Here is a 16,390-nt window from a genome sequence, read left to right as displayed (position 1 = left end):
TTACATTCTCTGTTCCCAGTGCTTCAATTTCCTCCACACCCGGACCACTAATTCATTACAATATTGTATCAAGAGCTGGCGGGCTCTGTCTGTCTCTCCTGCCTTGAGGAAAGGCAGCAGATCAGAGCATTAACAAAAGCGTTTGCAGTGGTGTTGAGTACAGATCAGCAAGTTGACGTCTTTATAGGTCAGTGAAGAGCAGCGTCCGAGCTCACTGGAGTTTGTGGCTTTGTTCAGCTTGTTTTGAAAACCTTTGCCAATATTGATGACATTGGTTCTCAAGCACAAGCCAAAAGCTTAATGCAGCAAAGGTCATGATCTGTTGTCTCACTGCTTGTGGAAACGGTAATTCTGAGCTGACACCAGTTTCAAATCAAAATTGACTTCATATGATGTGGGGCTTTGTCCCATGTTTCAGTGGTCTTCAGGCTAAAGTTTAAGGCCTGGGTGGTGACTGAAACAGAACACATGGATGTAGTTTTTCCTGCTCTAAGCTGTGTGACTTCGGGGATGGCGGTTGTGTTTTAAATAGCGTAGCAGCACTAAAAAAGTAGGGCCCAGTTCTATTCAATCTGTGCTGATATGATTGCTCACACTTAAAGGATGTCAGAAGCTTTTAACACCAGCACAACTGTGTCTGCGCTCCAGTTTTGTATCGGTAGAGCTACTTCAGAAATATTAATAGATGCAAAGTATAAATAAAGCATAATATTGGTTAGTCCTACGTGACATAAATACCCTTTGGGTTTTATACTTGAATATGATCTATTGTTTGGTGGGAAACCTTTTTGTTCAGAAAACCTGATGTATTTTGCTAAAGAAATCTTGATTGCAAACTGTTTTCTGTCCTGATTGCGTGTGCTTGAATCTTGGGAAAGATTTTCATCTCCAAAGGGAACATTTTTGTACCTTTCAGCACCTGTTTCCACTTCATAATTGTCATTCTTCAGAAATCCATGTGAAAAATGTGCAGAAGGGGTTCAGATTTTATTGTTTGATTCTTTAATGTGTTTGCTTGTAGCTCCAAGAGAGGGGTGGGTATTAATGCACCTTTTTATCTTAAAATATGTAGCTGATGTGTCTCTTAATTGAGGTGATCTTATTGAGCTCCTGTAGGTGTCATTTCTGTTGATGTGCACTTCTTGACTTTGAACAGTGTGAAGAGTGTCTGTGCTGGCAGCATGGAGTCTGTATGGGTTTACTGGAAGATAATGTACCTGAGAAATATACCTGCTATATTTGCCAAGATCCTCCAGGTACAGAAATTTAAGGTTACAGAGCCTTCTTATGTATGTAGTAACTTTATTAGTTTATATATATATATATATATTGCAAAGATTAAACTACTTTTTTTTGTTCCCCTAGCTGTGTCTGTCATTGTAGTTAATTGAGTTCAGTTGTAGGTACAGAAAGTTCAATGTATGTGAATGTACATGGGTCAGTACTGTGGGATTACAGCTGGACAGGAATGGAAATGAATGTTTTTCACTGCCATGATCACCTGTCACATATTTCCCAGTAGTAAGGATGTACTGTCTGCCTATGGAAAATGAATTCAGAAGCACTTGGGAACCGTAAGCAGAGACTCCCCATGGGCTCATCTTGAGGTTTTCTCCACCACCACCAGGCTTATCGATTCTTTAAAATCAGTCCGCAAGAGGCTCGCTGCTTCTCATGTGTTAGTCCTTATTACAGAAAGACACTTGCAATCCCTATGTATATATAAATACAAATATAAATTATCTTGGTTGATGAAGCAGTGTGTTCTCTACTGCTAACTATGTATTTCAAAGTGTCTTAGTCCATCTTATGCAGCAAGTAAAATTAAACTTACGTCGATCTCTTCTGAGTTCTGCTCTGTGAATTCCAAAGCCTGGCTGAGCGTGGAAACAGGTGAGGCTCAGGCTTGAGCCCATGTTCATAAATTGTCAAGAAATCTCGGCCTCATCACAAGATTTTTGGTTAACATGCATATTTGAATTTTGATCTCTGCTTTTTTATTTTTCGCTGTATAAAACTACCAAGTCTTTGGTAGCTGAACTCATTGGTTCCTGTAGTTTGTATACTAATGTTGATTGTACTTATAGCAAGGAAGACAGCTGATTCTTACATTCAGTTATCTAAGTAATAAAATAGTTTAAAGTTTATTTTTTTTGTTGTGGGTGTTTGTTTGGTGGTTTTGGGTTTTTTGTTTTTCAGTATCTTGCATCCAGGATTTTAACCTTCTCTTTTCAAGATATTTTGCTTTGATTTGTGTCAGTCTAAGTTAATTTTAAATCTAACATGCACGTGCAAACAAAGTTGTACCACCACACTTGTACTATGTGTATTTAGTAAGAAACTTCAGCAGAATGCTTTTTGGTAAAAACTGATTATAACTAACACTTGATTTGCTTCACTAGTTCAACTGCTTCATTAACTACTGCTTTGAAGATCCCAAAACTTAATTGCTTTATTTGGGCTTAATTTTTACCACTGTCTTGGAACACATATCCAGCTTTCTGACTGTGAAAGCGGCTTCTCAATCGCAGCGGCTCAGCTGTCGACCTGCAATGAGCTAAATCAACCGTTAATCTGCAAAGAAGTTGCTTTTAAAACTGAGCATGACTGGTTTAGTTAGGAGCACCATTCATATTGTTGGAAATAAAAGCAAGTTGACTGTAATTATGCCTGGAAACTGTACTAGCTGTCATTTCAGACAGTGTTTTTCTAGGTCAAGTGGGATTTTTAAAAGAGCCGTTAACATTATCAAGATGCTTGTGATGTGACAGATTCATGCAAGCCATAGGGAGCGTTCATTGTTGGACGTTGTCTTCTCTTAGGCTTCTACACCTACAAAGAGCAAGGAAACAGTGGCCTTCAGCTGGGTAATCTTGGTGGTGTTAAGATGTTAAGTTCTAAAATTCACAATTTTATTCTTGCAGACTGAACTACACTTTGTCAGAGCTTTTCTGACACACAAATAACGGCTCAGGGGTCCACACAGTGTGTCGGGAGCGTCTCCAAAGTGGTTCTGGCTGTGCCCAGCACATCTCTTGCTCGATACAGCACATTTGCCCCAACACTCGAGCTCTCAGAGGCTTGAAAATCTGTTCTGCCCTGTGCTGCTTTCTGTTTGAGTTTTTGGAGGTCTTGTCTCAAAACACTGAGTGCTGTTCTCTGCAGCGCAGTGCCCGAGTGTGCTCACAAGTGCACTCGTTTGCTTTTACCCCTTGACTGAGACACGGTGTTAATACTGAACTGGAGTTTGAAAGTGTCCTTTGTGTCTACCGATGTTCACACAGGGCATGATAGGGAAACCGTTTTGCTGCCATTCCATAACTACCATCCAAAAAACATATGAATACCTGTGGCCAAGTTCTGCTCATTTCTCCATACGGCTTGCAAAGAGTTTTGCTTTGTACCGAAGTTAATAGCATGGGCAGTGATGCTGCTTCATCTGCATGTGCTGCAATCCCTTGTTCTTGCTCTGCTGCCTAGTAACTATTATTATTATTATTATTTTTTTTTTTTTTTTTTTTTTTTAGCTTTTCCTTAACTGCTGAAACTTCTAGTCAGTATTAACCTGCTTACATTGGAGATGTTTTTGTGAATATGGTTCCGAGTCTGTGCTCCAATATTCTCTCTGATTCGGTGGGTTTGCTGACTGGGCCGTATGTGGGCCAGTGAAGGAGGTGCTGGTTCTCAGGGTGCTGAGCTGGCCTCTGAGAACATCTGTTGTACCAATGCATTTTATGGGGTGTGTGGGGACTTTTGCTGGGTTTTTGGCTTGGATTTTTTGGTGGTTTTTTTGCAATTTACCAAGCGTCTCAGGTTCCAGTCTTTCCTGCTAATAACTTTTGGTTGGCTGCTTAAGTTACCTTTACCAATGCATTTATAACATTTCACATAATTTCATTTCAGCTGTTGTTCCTATTCCAGCCTCTTAAACTAGAATGGGCTTTATTAATAGCCTGACTTGGGCAATTTCTCCACCAGAACCTCATCATTGATTCCTTTAAAACATTCTGCTGAATGACTGTACTAATACACGTATGATTCTTAAAACCAAGACCCCTGGAGGAGGGAGGTTCACTGCCTTTCGCTGCATTTGTTTATCTGCAGAGAGCTGTATCCAAACTGTGACTTCAGTTATAGCTGTGGTTACTAGACAGTGTGATAACCAGCTGAAAATACACTTTTCTCGGTGAATCAGCAGCAGTTACCTGTTGCAGATGTGCCGTGATGGGATTTAGGGTCTGGATGCTTTTGCAGCTGGGCAGAGGTTTTTGGCTTCCCATGTTCAAACTTCAGGGTTTTGTCTGCTCTTGCAGGATCTTTACTGCTACTGTTGATACATAAACTGTTGCAAGGCTTAAGATAATGCAAGTTACCACCGGTAATGTTAATGTGCCATAGTTAATGCTTCATTTTAACACGCTTATTACTGTTGCTTTAGGTCAGAGGTCCAGCTTAAAGTACTGGTATGAGAAGGAGTGGTTAAGCAACGGTCACATGCATGGCTTAGCGTTCGTGGAAGACAACTATTCCCACCAGAACGCCAAGAAGATTGTGGCCACTCACCAGCTTCTGGGCGATGTGCAGAGGGTGATCGAGGTTCTGCACGGGCTGCAGCTGAAGATGAGCATATTGCAGTAAGCAGTATTTCAGTATCGGTCGGCATGTTCTCCATGGGAATTACATTTCAAATAGTAGAGAAATAACCAGGAATTCAGGCGTATTTTTGTGCTGCTTTGTGGATATGTCACAATAGAGTTTGAATTGCTAACATGATCTTGGAAAAGGACTTGGCTGGCTAAAAACTATGTAAGTGCGTTGAGGAGTGTAAATTGACTGTGTATAGAAGGGTTGGGAAAGTATGAAGGAAAGAGAAAACTAATAACAGCTTCTCTTAAAGCACCTAAATAGATTGAAGTAGCAAGAAGAGAATGGGCCTGTAACTTCTGGCAGCATTCTCAACACTTGCCTTCTCCATTCCAGTGGTTCTAAATCATAGCAGTTCCAGCAGAAATCACATCTTTTTGTTTGATGTAATGTGCTGCTCTGTGGTACTGGGAGAGCAGTTGCACCTTCAGCAACCTGTAGCAGTTCATTTCTATGCAAAGATTATTACAGGTGTATGTGAAAAAAATAACGTTCTGTAATTACTGTAGAAATCCAATTTTCTTCATCCTTTCCCGTTCAAAGTCATCCCTGGGTTCTGATGACTGAAAAAAAATCCTTTTCTAACTCAAATCCAGCAGTTTTAAATTGATTGAATTCAGTTATTATAATTTCTTAGTTGGCAGATTGCACAGCAGCAGCTATTTAGAAAGCAAAACTTTTAGTGTTTCTAACGTTCTTTAGAACTTCTTCCCTTAAATTTAGTATGTGATGATGCAGTGGGGCCACTGAAATGCTTAAACAGTGGAATAATGCTTAAGAGCAAAAGAGTAGCAATTTTAACATAAGGCTTTGCTTTTCCATTGTGGTATCCTTTAGTCAGATCTGTAATAATATCTTTCCTCTTTAGAGAGGGTGGAACATAAATATTTTAAGACCACTCCTTAGAGTTTTTTGTAAATAGCAAGACCTGAGATTGGGACTTTCCAGTTGTAGAGTAGGTTGGGATTTGCGGAGCACTGAGGTCTGGAGCACTGGGATGCCCGTTACAGACTTTGTTCCTTTTCCCTGCCATCCTGATGGTGTGATAACCCGGTTTAAATAAAAGATGAGGTGTGGTCCTGATTGGGCCATCTTGTTAAAAGCTATAGCCCCTGTTTTCTTTCTCATGACATAAATCAGAAAGGATTTTGAAAATCACTGAGTTAGACGAAAGATTGTTGTTGATGCAGATCTGCCTTCTAGGGGAGGGGAGAGGACTTCACAGCTGCCTGAAAACGTTAGGAGAGTGTTGCTTGGTATTGCAAGGAGGTGGCCAAGCGTCACAGAACCCCACAGTATCCCAGAATGTCAGGGGTTGGAAGGGACCTGGAAAGCTCATCCAGTGCAATCCCCCCATGGAGCAGGAACACCCAGATGAGGTTACACAGGAAGGTGTCCAGGCGGGTTGGAATGTCTGCACAGAAGGAGACTCCACAACCCCCCTGGGCAGCCTCACAGCTTCGATGCAGGGGCAGGGATAGCCAGCCTGCAGAGTGCAGTGCTTGAAAAGGTTCATTCTCATTTTCATCCTTATGCGGCTGGTGCGTCATCTTTCAGTTTTCTGTCTGCTGTAAACTCATCCCTTGCTCTTTGCTGAGCAGGGTAGTGCCTTCAGGTGTGGAATATCTGTGGAAGTGGAACAGAAAGCTCTGGTAGATGTAACTAATAACTAATAGTTGCATCAAAGCTGTCAGGCTGCCCAGGGAGGTTGTGGAGTCTCCTTCTGTGCAGACATTCCAACCCGCCTGGACACCTTCCTGTGTAACCTCATCTGGGTGTTCCTGCTCCATGGGGGGATTGCACTGGATGAGCTTTCCAGGTCCCTTCCAACCCCTGACACTCTGGGGTTCCGTGGGGTTCTGTGATGCTTGGCCACCTCATGGCTGTCGGTTCCCTTGTTGTGGCTTCAGTGCTGCTCCCCATGGCCTGGAGGTCCCTGGAGGTGCTTGAGCAGGTCCTGGGCGCCTGTCCTGCCTCTGGTTCCTTCGACAGACACCAAGGAAACCTGAGCTGGTGTAGAACGCATCAGGAGGCTATTAGTTTTCAAGTAAAATGCTCACGTGTTGTTGAGTGGTTTAGCTAAGAGCTGGAAAAGCTGGATCAGCAGAAGGGAGTAATTCCTTGTGCCACAGGTGGTTTTGGGACGGAGCCCCTGTGTGCAGGGCAGGGTTTCCTGGTTCCTGCAGCGGCCGAGCTGCCTGCGCCCTGCACAGCAGCACAGGGTTCTGCTTTGCTCTCCTGTTTACTGCTGTTCTGTTGCCTGATACATGCAGAAGAAATCATTTACAACACTCTAAATTTTTGTTTGTTAGTTATATTGGAGAATCTGGTACCTGTCGTTGTTTCTGCTGCTGGAATGAAGAATGCAGTAGTGAATTTGGAAACAAGTACAGTAAGGATTTCTATAAGGAGCAGGTGGCTGTGCCATGTTGGTGTGCCAGGCAGCAGAGTTTGCTCAGCAGCTTGGGATTTAAACAGAAGTTAAGGTTTTAAAGGAAAGTTCTGCACCCCCACACCAAAGTCCCCAGTTATTGTTTTTAATAGAAGGTTGTAAAATGTAAAAGATCAACGGATTGAATTTTGAAGTGTCTTTTGGGGGAGCTACAGGCTAAAGTTGGATACTGAGTGCTTTGAGGGGGGCTTTTTGTTTTACTGGTGTTCAAAATCTTTAAAATGTTAGTTTAGCTCCAGTGTCCTTGGCTTACCTGTTTAAAATACTGCAAACATATCCCAGTAAAAATGAGTTTGTCATTAAAAAGTGCAAATGTTGAAGCAAAATGCTCCTTGAAGGAAGGAACGTTGGTGAGAACTTGTATATATCTATTTGAAGCTTATTCTTCAGTTTTATTCTTCATGCCAACAGTTGGCTTATATACCATGTCATAGAAATGAAAATAGCGAACCTTACAAAACCTTGTAGGAAGATAGACAGTTGAGGTCAGTGAAATTATATTATTTCCGAATATTTGGGGGCTTTTTACTGCTTGTGATGACTAAAGCATGTAGTAGTTCAAATATTCTTACTTAATTTCTTTACCTGATAGTTTGTTCAGTCACTTTGAAGTTTATGCTCGGCGGGTGTTTCACGTTTTTAATGTTCGAACAGAAATCGAGACCATCCTGACCTGAAGCTCTGGTGCCACCCGTGGAAGCACATTGCAGTGGATGAGAACGTGCACACCAAACACATCATTCACATCGAGGAAAACTGTTGCAAAGAGGAGACGGCGAGTTATAGAACTTGGAATGGGACAGTTGAGAAACCCTCGACCGTTCCTTCTGTGGAGGAATCGTACATTACGAGCGAGCACTGTTACCAGAAGCCTCGCGCCTATTACCCCGCCATCGAGCAGAGGCTGGTTGTGGAAACAAGAGGTTCAGCCATGGACGATGGAGTGAACAGAATAAGGGAGAACGGGGACGATGCCCTGTCAGAGAGATTCGGCTGGAATCTGGACCGAGAAATCTGCAAGATGGAAAACGAATCCAAACACAATTACTCGAAGGTATTTGTATTGAAATCACGCTCTCTGCGTAGAGGACGCGTTTGCCTGGCGAAGTGCAAAACTCAGCCCTTTTTAATAGCATTTAGTTTTTTCCTGTACTGTTAAATTTAAGTTGCCAATATGAATTAAAATGATCGACTCCTCCATTTCAAATAATTAAAAAGTCTAGGTTGAAGAGGACTTTAGTGCCTTAGATCATCAGCAGTTTGTGGAACACATTACGGTCCACTGGCAGTTCAGTACTTGTTACTTTTGTGTGTGTTCAATGTAAAAACAAACACGAGCAAGAGAATAGAGAGAAAACAGGGCATGCATGTGTGATACTACCAAATACACTGGTGTCCCGGCTTTCACTTATTTCCAGTTTGTTCCTATGTTTGTTTTATTATTTACATTAACTAAATTGATTCCAGGTTTTTCAGGCAGCATTTGGTCGTGGGATTAAAAAAAAAGGTTGTAGGCTGAGCTGGTTTTTAAGATCACCACTGGATAGTCCTGTACCTTCTCGCTGTTGGAGCAGTCTAGTTTTATCTTTTTAACTCTAGGTTCTTGTTTGCAGCTCTATCAGGTCACACAGAATCACAGAATGGACTGGGTTGGAAAAGACCTCAGAGATCATCAAGTCCAACCCTTGGTCCAACTCCAGTCCATTGACTAGATCATGGCACTAAGTGCCATGGCCAATCTCAGTTTAAAACCCTCCAGGGCCGGTGAGTCCAGCACCTCCCTGGGCAGCCATTCCAATGCCTGACCACTCTCTCTGCACAGAATTGCTTTCTAATCTCCAGCCTCAATTTCCCCTGGCAGAGTTGAAGCCCATGGCCCCTTGTCCTATTGCTGATGCCTGGGAGAAGAGACCAACCCCCACCTGGCTAGAACTGCCCTTCAGGTAGTTCTAGAGAGTGCTGAGCTCAGCTCTAAGCCTCCTCTTCTCCAGACTAAACAAGCCCAGCTCCCTCAGCCTCTCCCCATAGGGCTTGTGTTCCAGTCCCTTCCCCAGTCTTGTTGCTCTTCTCTGGACCCGCTCCAGCACTTCAATCTCTTTCCTGAGCTGAGGGGCCCAGAACTGACCACAACACTCCAGGTGTGGCCTCCCCAATGCAGAGCACAGGGGAAGGGTCACTGCCCTTGGCCTGCTGACCACGCTGGTTTGGATACAGGACAGGACACCATTGGCCTTCTTGGCCACCTGGGCACACTGTTGGCTCATGTTGAGCTTCCTGTCCATTAGTCCCCCCAGGTCCCTTTCTGCCTGACTGCTCTATCAGGTCTATCAGAGGCCTTTCTACACCCCAACACAAAACTTTTGTTTTAATTAGTTAGTGCCAAGTCATATGAAATGTGGCCTGACGAATGTGAAAAAGCCTCTGGGAAACACCAGCCTCCCTTTTTAAAAGCTAAACAACCTTCTGATCTTATTTCGTGCATATGTAAGCTGTAATTTTTGTTCTTTTTAACTTCTCTATCACATCAATTGAGATTGCTTTATGTTTCCCAGAAAGGCATATATTTCAGTTCTTCAGCCTTTTAGGAACCTTTTTTTCAATCCCGTCAGATTGCAGCAGGGTGATGGAGGAGCAGGGGAGTACCAGCAATGCTGCTGACAGCGTACTCAGGTTTCGTAAGCGGTGGTAATGTGTGTTTCTAGATGCTTCGATGAAAGCTTTAGTAGAATAGAGATTAGACTCCTTCAGGAAGAATCCCTTCTCACTGCAAAATCATTGACTCTTTACTTCATTATTGTCATGTTAAAAATGGCTTTAGTGTTCCCCAGGACGCACAGATGACAACGGGGAACTTAGCTGTGTGTGTGTTATCTTGTGAAAGTGCAGAGAAATAGGTCTTGGAAAAATACCTATAAAAGTATGTCTGTATTTAGATTATCTTCCCCAAACTGCCTTAATATTTGTGTCTCTATCCTCCATTACCCTAAGATTAGTTGAGCAATTAGCATGGGTAACAATTAGCTAGGCAGTCTGGCTCACCAGTTCTTTGTCACTGTAACTAATACTAATGTCTGTATTTCTGGTAGGTAAAAGAGCCTGTCTCTAAGAAAGTCTCTCCAGAGGAAGCTATTGAAATGAAATTGCTGGAAAAAGACAAAGAAGGAGTTGTGAACTCGCAGCTGCAGTGGCAGCTTAATCTTTTAGCTCACGTGGAATCTCTGCAGGATGAAGTCATACACAGGATGGATTTCATTGAGAAGGAGCTAGATGGTGGGTAACACTTTACTGTTTCAAAAATTAACTGTGTTTAATTTAACTACCTCTTCAAAACATGTGAATTTGAATTTAACTTCTGCAGACATACAAAAAGAAGAGTGTTGCTTTGTCAGATTTACTGCATTAGTAAAGGAAAATAGACACGCTTCTCGTGTTGGGGGGGTGGATTTTAAACCAAAAATCAAGTTAAAAATGAGCAGAATTGCTTAGAAAAGGTTCTAGTTAGTTCACCTTTAAATGTTTGCATCAGCAGATGTAGTGGAATATCCTCCATGTCGCTGCTTTCAGGTGTTTGCAGTTGTCTAGAGCTCTGCTGTGTGTCTGAGCTCCCTGCTTCTCCAGGGCCTTGCCGGCTGTTCCAGCCCGTTCTGTGCTGCACAAGGCTCTTGTTTTCTACTGTCTCCCAAATTCTTTACTTAAATGTCTCTTGAAATTTGTTTTCCTAGCAATGGAAAACTTCATCCAGGATAGTCCTTTTTCTTAACATCTTTAATTCTGACCATTGGTCAGTGGTTACAGCAGCAGCTGTTCTCACAGGGGCCCTTTGCCAAGGTGAGAGTCCTCAGTAGTTCCGTAAGGTACTGACAAGTTGAGCAACTGAGAGTGTGACCTAATAGACCTATTAGAGAGCAGCGTAGGGGGAAGGGACCTGGGGGTCCTGGGGACAGCAGGGTGACCATGAGCCAGCACTGGGCCCTTGTGGCCAGGAAGCCAATGGGACCTGGGGTGGGTTAGAAGGGGGTGGTCAGTAGGTCAGAGAGGTTCTCCTGCCCCTCTACTCTGCCCTGGCGAGACCACACCTGGAATATTGTGTCCAGTTGTGGCCCCTCAGTTCCAGCAGGACAGGGAACTGCTGGAGAGAGTCCAGCGCAGCCACCAAGATGCTGAAGGGAGTGGAGCATCCCCCGTGTGAGGAAAGGCTGAGGGAGCTGGGGCTCTGGAGCTGGACAAGAGGACACTGAGTGGGGACTCATTCATGGGGATCAATATGGAAAGGGGGAGTGTCAGGAGGATGGAGCCAGGCTCTTCTGGGTGACAGCCAGTGACAGGACAAGGGGCAATGGGTGCAAACTGGAACACAGGAGGTTCCACTTAAATTTGAGAAGAAACTTGTTCCTGGTGAGGGTGGCAGAGCCTGGCCCAGGCTGCCCAGGGGGGTTGTGGAGTCTCCTTCTCTGCAGACATTCCAACCCGCCTGGACACCTTCCTGTGTAACCTCATCTGGGTGTTCCTGCTCCATGGGGGGATTGCACTGGATGAGCTTTCCAGGGCCCTTCAACCCCTGACACTCTGGGGTTCTGTGAGTGTTTGCTGTTAAGGAGATACATCTTGCCTGTAATTGTAATGCTTGTTTCAGAAATGAAGAAGCTCTAGTTCACACAAGTGAGGATTTTTGGAGCTGCTGGAGGGCTGCTCTGAGCAGGAATGTTCTTATTTCAAGGCTGGTAATGCCACAGGTTCTTCAGCAGATCCTGCCCGTAGGTTAAACTGGTGTGTTGATGCAGTTAGTGGCAGTGGCCAGGGCTGTTTCTCTTGGCAGATGTGTTGTCTCCAAGCTGATAGTGTCCTGTCCCCTGAACTCGCAGTTTGCTGTCACCACCTTTCTCGTGGGTGCATTGCATTGACTTTGGCCAGTAGGATGTGTCTGGTTCTTGTTTCCTGCTGAGGAGCTTTAGAGCAGGAATTCAGTTTCTCTGTCTGCTGTTTGTGCTTTTGGGTTTCATCCCATCTCCCGTTACCCAGCTCCTTCCGTCTCGCCGGCTGCACTCCCTATTGATGACAAACTTCTTTCCCTAGCATAGTCCTGTCCTTTTAGGATCTTCAATGAAAACACTGTGTAGTTGCATCTAATGCTGATCTCAAAGGAATTCCAATGGTACAAACTTGCTGTACCGCAGTGTCCTTGCTCTGGAGTTGGTGCAGGTCGGAGGAAGTTTAGCACACAAATATCTAGTCCTGTGCTTTCCTGCTCTGCTTGCTTCTAGGAGCAACTGCTTTTGCTCTGCAAAGATTGGTGTGGGGAGTCTGGTTGTCTGATTTCACGTTAAAAATATTGCCCACCGCCCTCTGAAGATTCACAGAAGTTTTAAAGAATTCCTCTTTTGTGGCTTAAGGTGACAGTTTTGTTTGTTCTTTGCAGTTTTGGAGAGTTGGCTGGATTATACGGGAGAGCTGGAGCCACCGGAACCGCTAGCTCGACTCCCACAACTCAAACATTGTATAAAGCAGCTCATAACGGACCTGGGCAAAGTGCAACAGATTGCGCTTTGCTGCTCAACGTGAGACTAGATCTTGCTGGAGACTGTCGGAGTGCGGAGTCGGAGCGTCGGATGCGAACAGCTCTGTCGGTGTCAATGACGTTAGCATGCTGGCTGCATGTGGCGCGGAGTGGCTTCAGGGATGTGGGAAGAAGTGCTGTTCAGAGCGAACAGCAAACAGGTTATTTTATCTCGTCATTTCCGGTTTATTAGGCAATTTAAACAACATGGAAGAGCTCATACTGTTGTCTTCAGAGGTTGTGTGTTGGCTGAGAAATTGTTTGTAAATTTTTACTCCTTCCAAGTTACTCATTGAAACGGTAGACTTTTCCTAATTAAATTGACTAAAAATTGTGCCACCGTAAGAACCGAGTTCTAAGAGCCAAAAATGTTTAGTTGACAGAGGTTGTAAATAACTTTGCATAGTTTAAGTGACTTGTGTCATGTTTTATTCCTTCTGGTTTATGCATAATAGCACACAGTATTTAATCATTAGGAAACGTTATAACAGTTTTCAGACTTAGTAAGTATGAATGTCCAGCTCTTAACTATAAACTGTTACGTGGAGGTTGGCAAGTGACAGTGGCCTAAACCCCACTCGTATTGCGTTAAATGGTGTAGCAGGAGGTCACGGGTGGGTTGCACTTCTGTTCGGAGCACACGATGGTTTCCATGTTCCCGCTGTCGGCACTGGGGGCAGTGACGGTTCTGCGCGGGGGCTGCCTCGCGTTCTACCCTTTTGTTAATAATTGCCATTCCGGTTCTCATTTGAAACGTAGACCTTTTTCGACACTCGGAACGTGTTCATTGTAAAGACTTATCGCTATGAATGTGTGGTTTTGGGAATCAGTTTATTTTCTATTTGTGTAAATAAAGCCTCGAGATCTATGCATGAGGTACTGTCCTTGCAGACAGTGAGTGGGTTATTGTATTAAACGATGTACGTTCACAAAGTCCCTTTTTATACCTTAAGTTTTACTTTTCTGGTTTGTATTACTTTGTGAAAATGCTGCTTCTGTTCCAGTCCCGTTACACAGTTCCCTTTGAAAGGGCGGTGTGGTGTAAGTTATTTGAGAGGGTGAAAGTCTTTCAGCTGCAGGTCCCAGCTCCGTAAATAAGGGCTGTGCTTCACTTTTCCTTCCCAGACGTTGACTTGAGTTCGTGTGGCAGCCGCTGGGCTGACGGGCAGTGAGCGGGTGTCCGTAGCTGCGTTTGTCACCGTGATTTTATTGCGTGTGATGGTGCCACCAAAGGGTCAAATTTAAGCACAGTTGTAATTGAAAGGCCCGTAACTGTACGAGTTATTAATTTTGGATGTGAATCTGTAATGTTTTGTACTGCAAAGAATAATCCAAATTTGAAACACCAAATACTATTGTAGAAGTCAACGGTGTCTACACGGTCAATATTTTCTTTCCTTCAGAAAACAAAATGATTTGGCTGCTCTAGGTAGTAACTAAGGCTTTTGTACCAACACTCATTTCAGGGATTTGCCTCCCAGTTCTATAGTACTAGTTGGCATGTAGTGACTACAACATACGTACAGCAGAAGAATACACAGGTTTTTCTGTAACACAATTGGAATAAAGCTGCTGTGAAGTGTAAGGATCACTTTGCTTTCTGAAGGTGAGAGATCGCGCCGCGTCTCATCCCTGCGGACAACCCCAGCTCCCCTTACCATTTGGAATAAAAGGTGGTTCTGATTCCAGTGACAAATCCGAGACACTTGTTTTCCTCTAACAGAGCTCGAGGAGCCCCTGCAGATGAAGACTGAAACTATTTATTTAAAATAGACTAGCATTTCTCATGGTCAGCAAAGTTTCGTTGTTGTGCTCTACCTGGCTTCATTTTTGTCCCTGTTTTTGCAAGTTATGGTTATTTCATAGTCTGGACCAGCTGTTGGGTCTGGGAGGTCACTTTTAATTTCTTTGAATCACTGGTAAGTGAATGCGACGTGGAGCCTTGATGAGATGAGCAAACATTGCACTGTGGGTACATAAGTATATTTGTTGTGTTTATGCACTATTAGACCTGAGGGTGCTGTATATAGAATTTTGCTTTGGAGCAATATTTGCAAAACTTGAAAACTTCTGTATCTTGGTGTTTGGAATAAATAAATAGGTTTTTGTTGGTTAAGTCTTAGTAAAGTCTTTGTTTCAATTAATGATTGTTCAATAAAATATCTTTGGATTTTTTTTTTCTTCACATGGTATTGAAATGCAGGTGCAGTAGTTGGACAGGAATATAGGTCTTGACTGCTCCTAAAGTACAGAAATTGTTTTCTAGACCTGTCTCATATGTTTTGGTTTGTTTGGAATATTGTTTTAGCGAGGAGCTGGTACGTTTTATTCCCAGATTACAGAATCACAGAACGTCAGGAATTGGAAGAGACCTTGAAGGGTCATCCAGTCCAATCCACCAGTATGTGTAATCTGTTAGGACCCTCTATATGTAATCTGACACTAATTTCTGTTCCTATTTCAACAAATAAGGTGCTGGGGCTGCTGCTGGCCCCTTGCAGTGCCGATGGGCGAGGAGCTGCTGAGCGCTGGAGCCGCGACGCTGAGCTGCTCTGGGAGCACCGGAGTGTCTGAGATGGGCAAGAGCGCTGGCTGGGACAGGGCTGTCAGCAGAGACAAAAATACATCATTTCGGTACAGTTTTCAGGTGGAAATGTGTTTTACCCGTGGAGCAGCAGTTGAATTCCGGGCGGGTTTGGGAGGGACCCGCCGTGGGTGCTGCGCAGGGACGCTGTCCCGAGAGCCGGCGCGGAGCTGGCGCAGAGCGGGGCGTGGGCTGTGGAAGGGAGCGCGGCTGCAGCATCTGCACAGGGGAAGGAGCTTTCGACGTGTTTGAGCAATCCATACAGAGGAGACGTGCAGGTGTGGGATGGAGAGAAGCTGAAATGCTGGAAGGAAAGTGCCCACACAGGGTGTGCCCGGGTGTGGGACGGGTGTCCCTGCGCTGCAGGGGTGTTTCTGGTCCCATCTCTTCCTCATTCATGGGGATCATTATGGAAAAGGGTGAGTGTCAGGAGGATGGAGCCAGGCTCTTCTGGTGACAACCAGTGACAGGACAAGGGGCAATGGGTGCAAACTGGAAGACAAGAGGTTCCACTTGAATTTGAGAAGAAACTTCTTCCTGGTGAGGGTGGCAGAGCCTGGCCCAGGCTGCCCAGGGGGGTTGTGGAGTCTCCTTCTGTGCAGACATTCCAACCCGCCTGGACACCTTCCTGTGTAACCTCATCTGGGTGTTCCTGCTCCATGGGGGGATTGCACTGGATGAGCTTTCCAGGGCCCTTCAACCCCTGACATCCTGCGATTCCGTCTGGCTGCCCGCATGGCAGTGGAGTCCAGCAGTGGGGACAGACACAGGTATGACCTTGACCTTGGGGAGGGCTCCCCCAGCACTCACACTTGCACATTGCCAGAACCTGTAGTGGGGGAAGAAACGGCGCATTTGTCTGGCCTGTTGAGAAGTTAGTGTTACCTGTGGAGGGGGGAGTACTTGTCACTTCAGAAGCTGGTGACAAAGCTCTCAGAGGAGGTCAGTGCTGGCCACAGCCTGGCTGGTGTGGCCCAAGTGGCCACAGCTCTGCGTGCCCTGACACAGCAGAGAAGCATCCGAGCAGCGTCCTGGGTGCTCGGAGCAGCTCTGGTGTGCACAGGTGGCAGCTCCCGTTCCTCAGGGGTCTCCATGGCCGCCCACCCGTGTGTGGCTGAGGCAGCTGGCAGGTCCCGTGCTGCCCTGGTGCTGCTGG

The 16,390-nt window shown here is 44.7% G+C and overlaps 1 protein-coding gene across 6 annotated transcripts in view; it reads left to right on the top strand.

Annotated features, from left to right (window-relative positions):
- The window catches only part of PHF20 (PHD finger protein 20), a 74,308-nt gene extending 59,542 nt beyond the window's left edge, over positions 1–14,766 (top strand). For all 6 annotated transcript variants that reach the window (XM_082065256.1, XM_082065255.1, XM_082065259.1 and 3 more), the window contains 5 exons: positions 1,157–1,256; positions 4,439–4,634; positions 7,751–8,150; positions 10,183–10,366; positions 12,513–14,766. In XM_082065256.1, coding sequence (XP_081921382.1) covers positions 1,157–1,256; positions 4,439–4,634; positions 7,751–8,150; positions 10,183–10,366; positions 12,513–12,655 — 1,023 coding nt within the window. In that variant the 3' untranslated portion in view covers positions 12,656–14,766. The remainder of the gene's footprint in view (positions 1–1,156; positions 1,257–4,438; positions 4,635–7,750; positions 8,151–10,182; positions 10,367–12,512) is intronic.
- The last annotated feature ends 1,624 nt before the right edge of the window (positions 14,767–16,390 follow it).

The sequence above is a fragment of the Streptopelia decaocto genome (genome assembly GCF_964273445.1).
Source record: "Streptopelia decaocto genome assembly, chromosome: 14".
Lineage (NCBI taxonomy): Eukaryota > Metazoa > Chordata > Aves > Columbiformes > Columbidae > Streptopelia > Streptopelia decaocto.
The sequence above is the reverse complement of the archived record's forward strand: the minus strand, read 5'-3'. Positions and strand labels throughout refer to the sequence as shown.